The sequence below is a fragment of the Dreissena polymorpha genome, chromosome 10, assembly GCF_020536995.1.
Source record: "Dreissena polymorpha isolate Duluth1 chromosome 10, UMN_Dpol_1.0, whole genome shotgun sequence".
Lineage (NCBI taxonomy): Eukaryota > Metazoa > Mollusca > Bivalvia > Myida > Dreissenidae > Dreissena > Dreissena polymorpha.
The window spans coordinates 62603619-62617973 of NC_068364.1; the positions used below are offsets into that span (position 1 = coordinate 62603619).

At 35.9% G+C, this 14355-nt stretch overlaps 1 protein-coding gene across 9 annotated transcripts in view; it reads right to left on the minus strand.

Annotated features, from left to right (window-relative positions):
* The window catches only part of LOC127846934 (doublecortin domain-containing protein 2-like), a 101955-nt gene extending 88705 nt beyond the window's left edge, over positions 1–13250 (minus strand). For 3 of the 9 annotated variants that reach the window (XM_052378362.1, XM_052378372.1, XM_052378361.1), the window contains exons 1-2: positions 9179–9507; positions 6878–7545 (exon numbers count right to left, since the gene is read on the minus strand). In XM_052378362.1, coding sequence (XP_052234322.1) covers positions 6878–7266 — 389 coding nt within the window. In that variant the 5' untranslated portion in view covers positions 7267–7545; positions 9179–9507. Of the gene's footprint in view, positions 1–6877; positions 7546–9178; positions 9510–13154 lie in introns of those variants that run through there. The other 6 variants (XM_052378366.1, XM_052378371.1, XM_052378363.1 and 3 more) reach the window with 5 other exon arrangements.
* Positions 13251–14355: the final 1105 nt, after the last annotated feature.

Below are 14355 nucleotides of genomic sequence, written 5' to 3' on the forward strand. Positions count from 1 at the left end.
AATGAATATGTGTCCTTTTGCGGAAGTGGTTTCGATTTATCGACGACTGTAAAGCATGTGCTAAATACGATCCGATAAAACATGTATCAATCCACATATACACTATTTGTGCGAGTGACGTTTCTATTGTTACTTAATACAGCAGGATATATAAAAAGCACCGTTGCCAGAACGAAATTGGCGTTCCAACATTAACACGTGATCATCAATAAGCTCTTTAGTGCCTTTACATGCACTTGCTCACCTTTGAGACGGTGACCAACATCATTAACCTATTTATGCCTATTGTCTAGAAAAAATGGCCTTGGCAACCAGCGTAGACCCAGATGAGACGCCACATGATGCGGCGTCTCATCTAGGTCTGCGTTGTTTTCTTACAGGAATTTCTGTAAGAAATATTCTAAATATTGAAATAAATATACAAGACATCCCTAATTTTGGATATAAATTGATCCAATTTAGAAGGATCATGGGTTAAATTACATGTTTTTGCAAGGAACTTGTTCATGGATTTGCCGTTTAGTAACTTTCCAGCTCATATCTTCACGATAAAATGTACATTATGATCTTGTAACAGTGCGACTACGATCAATGCAGGTAAGAATGCATGACAACAAATCGCTAATTCCATGTTTACATTGGACAGAATGGAACTTTTGTACATGATTCATAGTATAAGCAAGATGATTGCTCTGTTAATTCTTCCGAAGTCATTCGACATAATATTGGAAGTGACTCAAACTGGATTTAACGCGGACGTGAGTAAATAAAAAGACATAGGCAAATGATTGACACTTGTGCTGTTTTTTTTTTCAAAAAATTAACTTCCGCGAATTTTCGTTTGCACGAAATTTTTGTCATTTTTTTAAAAGACACGCAATTTAATGCCAACAAAAATATAAATGATAATATTAAGTATTGAGCTTCCGTTTAATGTGCATTTCCAGTTTTGTTGTTCGTGTCCCAAAAGATACGGATGTGTATTGTCTGATTTATAAAACTAGTCATCTCCTTTATTTATTTTATATTTGTAACTAATATCATGGTCGAATTTACTTAATAAAATATTACGGTATTATGAAAAAAAGTACTAACATAACAAATTTTTTATAAAATTAAAGATGTATTTATTTATAAAGCATCAACCAAAAAAGGAGGAAAGACATCAAGCAAAGACATTGTTAAACGTTTTCAGAGTCTGTGAATGTTACCTGAGGAAAAACTATTTTATGCCAAGTCATTTGCAGTTCATGGCTAAATAGTTGAATGAACGATAATGGATTTATAAATTTGAAGCCATCGTCATTATAGTTCTATGCCGAGCCACTTTGCAGCAGCAAATTAATCATTAAGACCTTTAAACCCGCACGAACAACACTTATATATACACGAACCACAGCTCTGACGACCTTTTAACCCCCACGAACAACGATAATATGAACACGAACCACAGATCCGGCGCATCATCGCTACTATTGTTACTATGCCAACGGTGCCAACACACGATGGCTTTTCATCACCATCTTAGGTTATTTTGTCATGATTGAATTATGCGGACTTTACTAATTAATTAAATCTCATTATTTGCGATAGTGCAAAGCGTTCTTATCCAGAAGATGAATTAAATAAGCTCATCAGGGATCTAATCAGGACTATTTGATGGGTCCCTTGGTTCAATTTCATTTCATGGACTCACATTTATCGCAGACAAACTAACGTCAAATGAGTACTTACAAACGCAAACAATTGTACAGTAATCAAATAAACAAATGGGAATCAAATAAAACAAAAGCCATTCTTTATACCTTTTTTAAATAAACGTTAAAAGAACGTCCAATGGTACATAATGGGATTGTCTGTGATCATTAACCCCCATTTATGCCTAGTGAACTCTCCCATCCTACTAAATTGGATCAATTTATTTACAAAATAAGGGATGTCTAGTATATGTATTTCTATATTTAGAATATTTCTTACAGAAATTCCTTTAAGCAAACAGCGAAGACCCTGATGAGACGCCGTATTATACGGCGTCTCATCTGGGTCTACGCTGTTTGCCAAGGCCTTTTTTCTAGACGCTAGGCATAAATGGGTTAATGTGGCGTGTACTGAGCCTTTTGGTCCTAATTCATAAATTCTTATTAAGCGATAATGCCCATCGAACTTTCTTCGCTAAATGTGTTCCTTTTAAAAAATTGCCAATATTTTCCTGCATTTCACCGTTTTTTTTATCCCCCTCCATAGGCGGAGGGATATTGTTTTGGCGTTGTCAGTCCGTTCTTCCGTCTTTCCGTCCGTCTTTCCGTCCGTCCAACCGGAGCCATATCTTGGAAGTGCTTTGGCGGATTTCATTAAAACTTGGTATGGGTATGTATATCAATAAGAGGATGATGCACGCCAAAAGGCAATTTACACCATCTGTTAATAACTGAGTAATGGCCCTTTGTATCCTCAAAAAAAATGCTTTTTTGAGTGTCAAATATAACACTTTTGTGTCCAAAAGCATATTTGCGGGGGATATCAATTCAACGAATTTGCTTGTTATTCAAGTAACATAAACATGCGCACACACTGGTGCTTGAAAGAATTTTCTTTAACAAGATTTTGACATTTTTATTTCAATAAATTGTCTTAGTACTCCCCTTACTCCCTTGAACCCAAAGTAAGGCTCATTGGGTCATTGTCGACCTGAAATAGCTTGAAGTTACCCGGGGATGACTAGAAGCCGATTCTTGTCACCCTAGGGTGACTTCAAGCCGATTCATTTCACCCTTGGGTGACTTCAAGCCGACCGGGTGACTAGAATCGGCTTGAAGTCACCCCAGGGCTAATATTTAGCCACAAACAATTCTTCAACACACGCTGATACCAATTACAATTTAATTTCTTGACTGAAAATAAGATTAAGTTAAATCATTCAGATCATATCTTATCAATCTGTATGTATAACCTATTTCAAAACATTAACAATCTTTAATCGAACGAATAAAACGCTAAAAAGCTATGATGCTGTGGCCGTCAAAAAAGAAAACGACCGAACAATAGATCGCATATTGTAAGGGTGTAAGACTCGCGAAAGTTGGGCACGTTTTTTAATAATAACTGCAGCATCAAGCCTTTTCGTTTTTACTGAAAGATGTTCAGTTTTTTGTGGAGAGAGCCTAAGGAGTCTTAGAGTCACACAGCGATCTTTTTTGGGGGGGCGGAGGGGGGCGGAGTACCCGAAGGAAATCCCACCTGTTTGGTATGGTTGCCACCAAATATGCTCTCGTGCGTCGTGAGCGGGGTTAGAACACGGGTCCCCTTGTGAGGGTCATTTCGAAGAAACAAAATGTCGAATAAAAAAGACGTAAGACATTGTGCCACTGACAAAGCGTGATTCTCTCTCAAGGCCGGTCGTATAAATAAGAGAAATAAGACCGGTATTCAGATTCGCATTTAGACATAAATCCTTGCATTTGCAATAAAATATCTCACTACAAAGCCATCAAAGAACACGTGTTAAAATCCTCATTTTACCCATAGGTGAATTAAGTTAACGGCATTTGCCTTCGTGGTTTATTAACTGTTTGAATTGGTAGGTACAGCTAGTTTGTCAAAAATGGATCTTACCTCCGCTCTTCTTATTAGTCTTTGATATGCGTTTAACCCATTCATGCCTAGTGGACTTGGATCAATTTATTTTCAAAATTAGGGATGTCTTGTTTATTTATTTCTATATTTAGAATATTTCTTACAGAAATACCTTTAAGCAAACAGCACAGACCCTGATAAGACGCCGCATCATGCATCTGGGTCTACGCTGTTTGCTGTTTGCCAAGGCCTTTTTTTCCAGACGCTAGGCATAAATGCTTTTATTGCTATTAACGTATCAGCATGAATGTCCACTAGAATATTCGTGCTTAAACAATCAGGAAATATGAACGCTGCTTCGCTGCAGGTAAATACATTAGCCAAATCCAATCACGTCCAAGCCTCAATATATAGCGTTACAATCATAAAAGTAAAAGACTTAAAACCTAATAGCGGGTTCCTTTAGCTTCCTAGTATTTTCTTTGTAATATATTGGCACTCTTTCGTATCTGTAACGTTGCCATCCTTAGAGGTGACTATATATTCTGGTCTATTTAGACGCAGACAAATGTACTAGATTAAAAGACGCCCATTTATTTGCAACCAAACTGGCACAGCAAACCTATTTACATACTATCTTGAAATGTTAACAATGATGTAAAGTCAAACGGCGTTGATAAAACTCCAGATTTGAAAGGGCCATTGTACACGATACAAAATGGAAATTCCAGTTTCCCTCACGGGTGTTATTCACTCCGGGACAATGGTCGCATTCCATTGTATTTGGGACAACTCCTTTCATGTCTGACCTCTGCGATATCGCGTTCGATATTAATGACGATGGCTTTTACGTGATCGTCTGAAAGAGTTTCCAAAACTGCCAGTGCCATCGCTCGATTGTTTTAAATTGTACTCCTAAATATGCATGCGGGAATGGCATCATACGGGAGAATATAGAATTAGAAAGGGAACATAAGATTTTGTTAGAGGAGATGTGATTTATTAAGGTTCCTATGAAAGCTCAGATGGTATCCAAAAAGAAGTCGTTTCGTGCTCGAAGTCATAAAAAATGTACGCTCCACTTCGCATTAATTTTGGCAAGTTACTATATCATTAGATTGCTGCACAATACTGACTTAAGCAAGCAGGCAGTAGCAAATGACATTTAGAAACCCCTTAGAACTTTACAGTCGACGACGGGTTAATATTTAAAAATGTTGAGAATCCTCATATTGATAAGTAGCATTTGTAACATGATGTCTATAACCTGAAATAAACGTCTTGTTTCTACGATGTCAATAATGTTGACACCCCTCAAATGGGAAGGTGACATTTTCAACATGATGGCTATAACATAAAAATAATAGGCTGTGTTACATATAAGACGACTTGATAACACGCCGGCCTGAAAATCCAATGTTATCGAACCTATGAGAACATCGTTGTTTGTAATACAAATCCACATGCTGAAAACCATTTCAAAACTGAAAGCATTTCATTAAAAGTCATCTTTTTTTCGAAACATACAATAATTCTGCTAAGCCACTTTGCTTCTATTGTATTACAATGTTTACTGTTCTTTCTCGTTTGGATGTGTTCAGTTTTAAGCCGCATTAGTAAAACTCATTTTAGATAACATCAAATCAAGCAATTATATCACGTAACTCGCTCTGTTAAAGGGACCTGTTCACGTTTTGCTAATTGGCAAAATTTTAAGTTGTTTAAGATTTTCGATGTAGTTTTGTTGTTCGACATTTCGAGTATGGCTAATGTAATGTATACAATACATTACCGGGCATGTACAATAAGAGCATTGATGACCAAATGTAAGTGGTTCGAGCCCAGGTGTGAATTACTTTTTTTTCCTTTAAATTAATTTTTGTTTTATACTAGAGCTATGTACTTTCAATGTTTAAATTTATTAATTGAAAGCATTTAATGCAAACTCCAATATCTGCCTGCATCTGTGAACACGTCCATTTAAGATTGCACTTCTATAATAGCAATGTCTTTGTCCAAAGCTGAGATTCAGGTTGTGAATGATTAAAGCTACATATCTTTTTCCAAATAACTGTTTGGTGGCAAGCTAATTTTTATTGAAAAAGTGAATTATCATACCCGCTGAATTCACCTGTGTCTTAAGGCACATTCGCTCTAATGATGAACACATATTTGGCATTAACCCTGATTGGAATATCTGTGTCATATATCTATTGAAATTCAAACAATAAGCGTTAGCCCTTTGTTTTATTTAACAGTTTATTAATTTTTTAACATGTTGTTTAAAAAAAAAATGAAGCACGAAAGATGGCATGGTAACTTCTAGTGTGTATTCGAACATAGCAACAACGGTAGCAGTAGGAGTGACACAGATATTAGCAAATACACAGATTTAATAATATTTGCATCTTGTTGCTTGGCTTAAACATATTTATTTGAGCTCGATTGCCTAAAGCTTATTTGAAACTCTTTCGAGTCCTAGTTTCATGGGACGAGTACCAGTACTTGGTGTGTCTTTGGGACATCTAAAGAACGCTCCCACAGTGGGAATCGAACCCGTGACCTCACGGTCGTTAGGCGGACACCATTTCCACTACGCCAGGGCGACCTTTGTTGTTTGTGAGCTTAGTGATTCTGTCTAGGCATGTTAATAGGAATGCATATGCGGATGATTGTTAATCCCGATATGTAAGCATTAGCCAGTAAGTAAACCCATGTTCGTCATCAGTGCGAATTGCGGTTGTTTCATTGACTAGTTGAATTGTTCCACATATTGTATTTCATGGAGAGAAAATATTTTATGGCATTAATTTAGAAATATTATAAAGTATGAGAACGATAGGTAAAATTTACATTACAAAGTCTATTATCATGAAAAAACAACATCGTTAAATCTTAAGAATGACAACGCTGAAAATGTCCGACTCATGGCTAAAATCGACTCAAGGGTGAGTTACCATTAATACACACATAACAAACATAATAGACGTATATCTGAAAAAAGCATTCACGCACCTCGTACAATAAACGTGGCTATCTATCGTTTTATGTAGAAGTCAAAAATATGACATCACGTTTGGTGCTTAATAGAAAATGCCAAAAGATCAACTATTCAAAGTTTGACCATTATAAAAATATCCAAAATTATAATTTTGTTAAATCGTTTTAAATGGATATTATTACACGTTATAAGTTTTCAAAATTAGTATTATTATTATATTAACACACTCGTCGTAATCATAATTAGTTGGTATTTTACGAAACTTGATATACACTGATGACGTCTTATGACGTCCCGACTTACTTGTGCTTTTTGAATGGTTCGTTGCCGGTTATGACGTAAATGCTATCCTCAGTAAGCTCTTCGAGGTTCTGTATCCGCTTGCGCCCCCTTGCCGTGTACAAGCGTCGAGCGGCGCCGAATGCTGGTTTCATTTTCTCCGTACACTCTTCCAGAAAGTTCTCGAACGTTTTCACTTTGTTCACTTGCACCGTCATTTTCTTACCAGGCTCGAATTTGTCATTGTTAACGTGCACGCGAACGTGGAAGGCCTTTGGATCTTTTGAAAGGTAGTTGGCAGTGGGTTGGAAATTATCGTGTGCGTCGTAACTTTCTGGCCCCCCTTTGCTGACATATCCGTTCGGCAGGCCCTGTGCCGGTTTCGGCGGAGGTCGTGGATTTTTTGTTGCCATTGTCTTATCCTCTTTTTTTAGTTCCCTTTTCTTTCCTTAGCAACCGACCGTTTCCACGTAAATCTGTCACGTGGTCACTTCCCTCCGACTCTCAACCTCACACCACTTTAATCCACAAACACGGTAAAGGCGTTTTGTAATCACTGACAAATAAATAATCCTATGTGTTGTTTCACGTTTAAAAGAAATAGATAAACCACGATCGACGAGTCTATTATATAGTCCTCGATCTTCTGTTCAGCTTAAACAATTTCCCTATGTCGCTATGCCATAACGGCTCTGAAACCAAGTAGAATACAACAAATCTTGATTCAAAAACTGAATACGACATAGATGGTCTATATAAGAGCGGACTGAGTCTAATGTTAATAGATTATTGGGCACGTAAACCATTTATCCGTTTCGAAAAATAGTTATCTTTATAAACAGCAGCGGTTCAATATTCGATCAAGGTTTATTCAAACATTGCTTACACTGCACTCAGCGTAGCACTGATCCGGGAGTTGCTATATTTTACTCCATCAATATCACACCGCACAACGCGTTGTGTCAACCTTAGTGGAGAGAGGGCTGGGGGTAACGTATCGGTATGGCTTGTATTAACAGTTGTTAAATGTTTCTATGGTGACTTGGTTGTTGATGCAGGATTTAGAATTGTATTCGCACTTCAGGTTCGCACATCATTCAGAAAATAGGTACTATTGGTAAACGGTGTTAAATGTAATTTTAAGGCGCGTTTATACAATATCAATATTTAGTATAGGTAATCAGGTATCCTATTAAAGGCATATTTATTTTTATCGTTTATGATGGTACTTTCCTTTCCTCTTGCGGAAGGCTAAAGGCAGTTGTTTCACTACCTGTGTAAAGTTGCACTGTTTTATTTGTGTACCTAGTTTAGTGTCATTCCAGATTAGCCTGTGAAGTTCACACAGGCTGATCGGGGACGGCACTTTCCGCTTTTATGCAAGTTTTCGTTTAAAGGTAGTCATTTCTAAAAGAAAATATATTGCATGCGGAAAGTGTCGTCCCGGATTAGCCCGTGCATAATACACATGCTTATCTGGGATGACTCTATCGGCTTAGGCATGACGCCCAGTTTTCCTAGTCATCGAGTGCCTTTTCCTTTGCGTTAAACACCTATTTGTATACACAATATTAGACTAATACATAATACTTATGCATTATACGCCTCGTTTTAGTTTTGTTTCAATATTTTTGTTTTCTTAATTTTCAACTTAATTGAATCATAAATATAATGGATGTGGAATCTAAATGACTAAATGTATACTGCTATACTCGGTTAAGTGTGTGTGCTATGGGTGACAAAAAGCTGATTTGTTTGCTCGCTAAATGTCCCAAACATACTATTCAAAGAGAAATAAACACAAGAACTCTATGAAAGAACTTATTATTTCAATATTTCACTCAAACATGTCATTCAAACTCGTCTATGGCAAAGAAGATTACTAAACAAATGATTTGTACCTGTTTCTTGGAAAAACAATTAAGGTATCTATGTATGAAGGAACGTTTTCTCATTTTGAAATAATGTCGAAAAAAAATCTTCTTGTGTTAGTGAAATTTTTGGGTCAAATGGGTATTACGAAAAAAACGCCAAATGTATCTTTTCGGCAAGATATCGCAAACATTTTGTCGAGAGTGCATTGATCAAGATTGTAAGACTAACTTAAAGGTGTCGCTAAGCTAAGACAGTGAATTTAAATACCAGAGTTTATACAGCTTCTAAAATCATTAAAACTAATCTTAAGTATAAATATTCAGGCCTTGAATAAGATAAATATTTAACTTATACAGAGCTATATTAACATTGATTGAATACACAACCGACCGTGTTGCTAACGATAACAAATAGTGGGATGTACGATTTGTAAATAGATAAGCAACTTACCACAGCGGTTAAACCGGTTTGAACATCATATTACCTCCATTTTGAAACCGAGTAATCAACCACTAAACAAAAATGTAAAAAATGACGTCTATTTAAACATACATGTGAAACATGAAAGTTACAAAAAAATATCAAAGTACCGGTAACACAGTATGCGGTTATGAAAAATGTCTGTTCCGTAATTAGTGAACAATAGTTATTGATAGCGGAATTTACCGACCAGCGTATTCCGATCGATGTTTGTTTTTCAATAACTAATTACACAGAAGAACATGAGTTAGACTTTTTGGCAATAGAGTCTTAAATATCTACATTAACAAAGTTTCAAAACGGCCTAATCGGGCTCTATTGTTTGTTATCTATAAAATAGAGATATCGTATTGCCTGTTTGTCGCGTGAGGGACTCTAGAGGAAAACTCAAATTACTTACGTCTAATATGGGTAATAACTGCGTACAGTTCTGTATCCCCATTTACATATATAATGCGCTCAATTTGTTTGTTAAATATCATACGAAATGTGTTCTAACAAAGACGGTTATTTTTTTCTGTATATACGTTCTGTTATTTCAAAATAAGTGTGTTGAAACTCGATGTAAATCTTACATAATTAACCAAAATAATCAAAGAGGGAAACCCACATAAGATGATGATATATACATTAAACATGTAAAAAAGCTATATATGACATTAGTTCAAAAGGCCAAAAATTCCATCATTTTAACTCAATGAATCATATAACTTGTATTTAAAGAAATCTACATACTCTAAGAATCTATATCTTACGTCACATGTATAGAAATCTAAATCTTCTTTGTAATCACTAGAAATCTATAGTTTCTCTTGAGTACCCAAACTTCAACATTTTCTTTAACATCTCCAGAAATCTACATTCTCTGTGAAATCACGAACATCTACCTTTTCTCAGACTTAAACCCATTTATGCCTAGTGGACTCTCCCATACCTCTAAATTGGATCAATTTATTAATTTTATTTGCAAATTTAGGGATGTCTAGTATATTTATTTCTATATTTAGAATATTTCTTACAGAAACTATTATAAGCAAACAGCGTATACCCTGATGAGACGCCGCATTATACGGCGTCTCATCTGGGTCTACGCTGTTTGCCAAGGCTTTTTTTCTAGACGCAATGCATAAATGGGTTAATATTAATTGAGCCGCATCATACGAAAATGTATTTCATGTAATATGCGGAAAATTAAGCTCACGAGCAGCCTGCGCATTCGGACAGACTGATCAGGAGCTATGCACAAAAGAGATCGCTAAGATTGTGCGCGACCTCCTAGCGGTCATGGTAGTCTTTGACCAGACTGCGCGACTGCCCAGGCTGTCCTGGAGTTACACTAGCCGCATATGACACAATGTCTATTTACGCATGACGCGGGTCAATTGTCACCCTCACCCGAAATCAGTAATAGTTTTTTCCGGATGTAGAGTGCATGTTGTTCAAATCAAACCTCATTAGTAGATCAGATTAACCGTAGAATGTTTCTGGATGACATGTTTGCACATCTCGCATCTGCCAAGACACGACCGTAAATCACGCGCGCCATCTCTTTTTTGAGATGCATTAATAAATGAGCCAATGCAACTTCCGAAGTGGCGCTCAGGCCCGGATGTTTTGAAATTTCCTGGATAATTTTACAGGGTGATTAAGTTTGATTTTTTTTTTTAACATAGTTCGCATTATTTTTAAAATCGGGCAATGTAGTGCGATTCAGCGAAGATTGATTCATCCAAAAATGTACAGACACGTACATTGTCAACCGATTTAAATCATTGAAAACCTTTATAAGCTGTTGCTTGGTGGAGTTTTAAAAAGCATGTCGATGAGTTTTTCTTGTGTGACGACAAAATGTCCACCAAATTAAATCGCTAACGGCATCAAACGATTGTGTACAACATACATTAGATGATGCATGCACAAACATATTGATATTTTGCCGAAGTAGTAGATAATTTTGCATGTTTCCAAAAGAGATGGAGCCAATGCTTAGGAGGTGGCGCTAATGATAGGAGGTGGCGCCAATTCAGGATTCATAAATTAACAGTCGTATCGAAATGACATTATCACACGACGATCATTTGATAGATAATGTTATTTGTTATATTTAATTTATTTGTCAACGAACATATGAAGGCCCAAATCCTTACATAACATGAACACAATAAATATTGAAATAAATATAGAAATATTCTATAATAAATTAGATGTTGTATTTTAAATTAATAAGTGATTAACTCAATTGAGAAGTCACCGACATGAATTAAACATATTGAACGATGTATACGAAAATTTTGTAATTCTCAATAAAACCAATAACATAATGTTCAATATTATCAAAATTATTCATCGACATCAATATTTATATACAGTATGATAATTCACGAAATAAATATAATATAATACTTCCTTTTGAAACTAGTATTTGTGACCCTTAATCCAAATGCTTAATTTGTTAAAAGGCTAAGGTCAACGAATCTTAATTAGGCTAATGTATGTAGTTTTTCCCACTGTCAACTCCAAACAATTAAGATAGCTCGGTCTTTTCCGTTATTTTCTTTGTAAAATACCTGTTAAATGTTGTTATATTACAAAGACGAACGTTTAAATCCATCAAGACATTACTAGAAAACAAAAACGCACACGACTCAAATGTGCTGAAGTAGTCAACTTACAAAAAATAATGTAAGTCCTGTAAACATAATAGAAACCATAACTTAAAATATTTCACTTTAAAATAGCTATAAATGTGCTTTGGCGCCACCTCCTAATCTGAGCGCCATCTCCTTGGCCCTGGCTCCATCTCTTTTTGAAAAATGACAATTTATCTATTAGATCGGCTAGAAGCCGATGTTTTTGTGCACGCATTAAGTTGTACAAGGCAATCGTTTTATGTAATGAGCGATTTAATTGGCAGGGAATTTTCTAGTCACACATGCAAAATACATCGATTTGCTTTTACGAATTCTACCATGCCACAACTTATAATGGTCCTCACGTTTCCAAACGGGTTGTGATTTTAAGTTTCTGCACATTTTTAGATGACTGTATAATCGCTGAATCGCACTACATTGGTTGATGTTATAACATCAATGCGAAATATGTTGAAAAACATATTAAACCTAATCCCCCTGTAAAATTATCCGTTAAATTTTCAAAACTTCCGGGCCTGAGCGCCACCTAGGAAGTAGCATTGGCTCATTTATTAATGCATCTCAAAAAAGAGGTGGCGCGCGTGATTAACGGCCGTGCAAGAAGAAGATCTTTTTCCGTAAAGATTTTATTTTAAATTTCTAACAACTAAGGTATATGGCTACTCAAACATGTGTTAAGGTGCCGATGGGCTCTTAGCATGTACGTGTCAGTAGGACTGACCTCTCATGTACGCTTCTTAAATACTTACTTCAACCATATATTATCAGATCAAAGGATGAAATAAATGTTCGGAAGCGGTAATGGTACATATTGTGCATTATAATCTTTTCACGACCCATGGCTTCCGTTTTCAGTGTATACAAGATATAAATTTTACGGCGTATGTTCAGTGCTTTTAAAATTCATACTGCTAAGTGAACTATACTGGTGTACGTATGCATAATACAACAGATGTTGTCTAATATCTCTTAGCTAATGTAATGTACAGAATGTTTCCATCGTACAATGGTTCCATTAAACGCGGATGTGTTATTAAGAGATGTGTTAACAAATGAATTTTAGAAAATGTCCATACATTTGACAGAAGATAAATGAAATAAATACAATATGAATATTAAAAGCGACATGAGTGCACGAAGTGTTCTAGTAAATAAAGATGAACATACATGTTATATACATAAATTTACCGAATAATGTCATTTGCATTAATATTTTCTTTTTTTTTCTAAAATTGATTTAAAATGTAAGTTCATACACGCTGTTATATTTGAACTATGTAAGAACCGCAACTTACGTGTAGCATAGGGCGTAGGAATCCAGTTACATTTTCGGTTTCATTTTCGTCCAAGTGAACTTCTTAAACGTTCATTCATTTCGCGTAAAAATGACGTCATTTCGCGCATACTAAATGAAAGTCGTCGTAGTTAATGTTCGCGAAAAATTATGACGTCATGGCGCAATTGTTGGGAAAAAAATGAGGAAACGTTCATACATAATAATTCTTTATTTAGTATACATTGGCTAATTTGTGATATGACTGACGGTTCATGTTTGCGGATCACCAACTCAGCACACAGTGTTAACGTGAAAATGCAAAACATATAAAACATCTATTTTAAAATTAAAAGACGCGTAAAATGAAGGTTGATCACTACAGCATTACACAAACACCGAATATTGTTTTTATTTAGTATGTGTGTGCGTTTTTTTATTCAGTTGAAGAAAAACAACCACCGTTTCAAATGTTCTTATTTCCTAATAGTGTATTAAATCATGTTTATGACCAAAACGTAATTTTCTTAATCGAATAAATAACACCACCCTGATAAAAGATGGTAACAAATCAAACCTTCCATATAACACTGTGATCAATATGTCAGAAAACACTACAAGGATTGTAAACAGAGTTCAATTGAGTCGCGTTCTGATAAAACTGGGCATAATTCATGTGCGTAAAGTGTCGTCCCAGATTAGCCTGTGCAGTTCGCACAGGCTTATCAGGGACGACACTTTCCGCCTCAATTGGATTTTTGCTAAGAAGAGACTTCATTTAAACGAAAAATGTCATAAAAGCGGGAAGTGTCGTCCCAGATCAGCCTGTGCGGACTTCACAGGCCAATCTGGGACGACACTTTACGCAAATGCATTATGCACAGTTTCTCATAATGCGACTCAATAATACAGAGGGATTCTAGTAGTGGTAGTTTGAAAGTTGTGAATACAGGTAACTCATCTTGCCAAGTTAAGGAAAGCTCGACATTACGAACCTGCTGGTACACAATCTTTACTAACCTTAGAAGAAACGTGTCTGGCATCACCAGCATCTTATATGGTAATCCGAAAATAAAGTTAAGTTTAAACATATTAATTTTATTTAAGCTCGATTGCATAGAAAGCGTTAGGCTTATTTGAAACGCTGTCGAGTATGTTTTCTGGGACTTAAGCCAGTACTTGATGTATATGGGTTAGATCTAGAGAACGCTTCAACAGTGAGG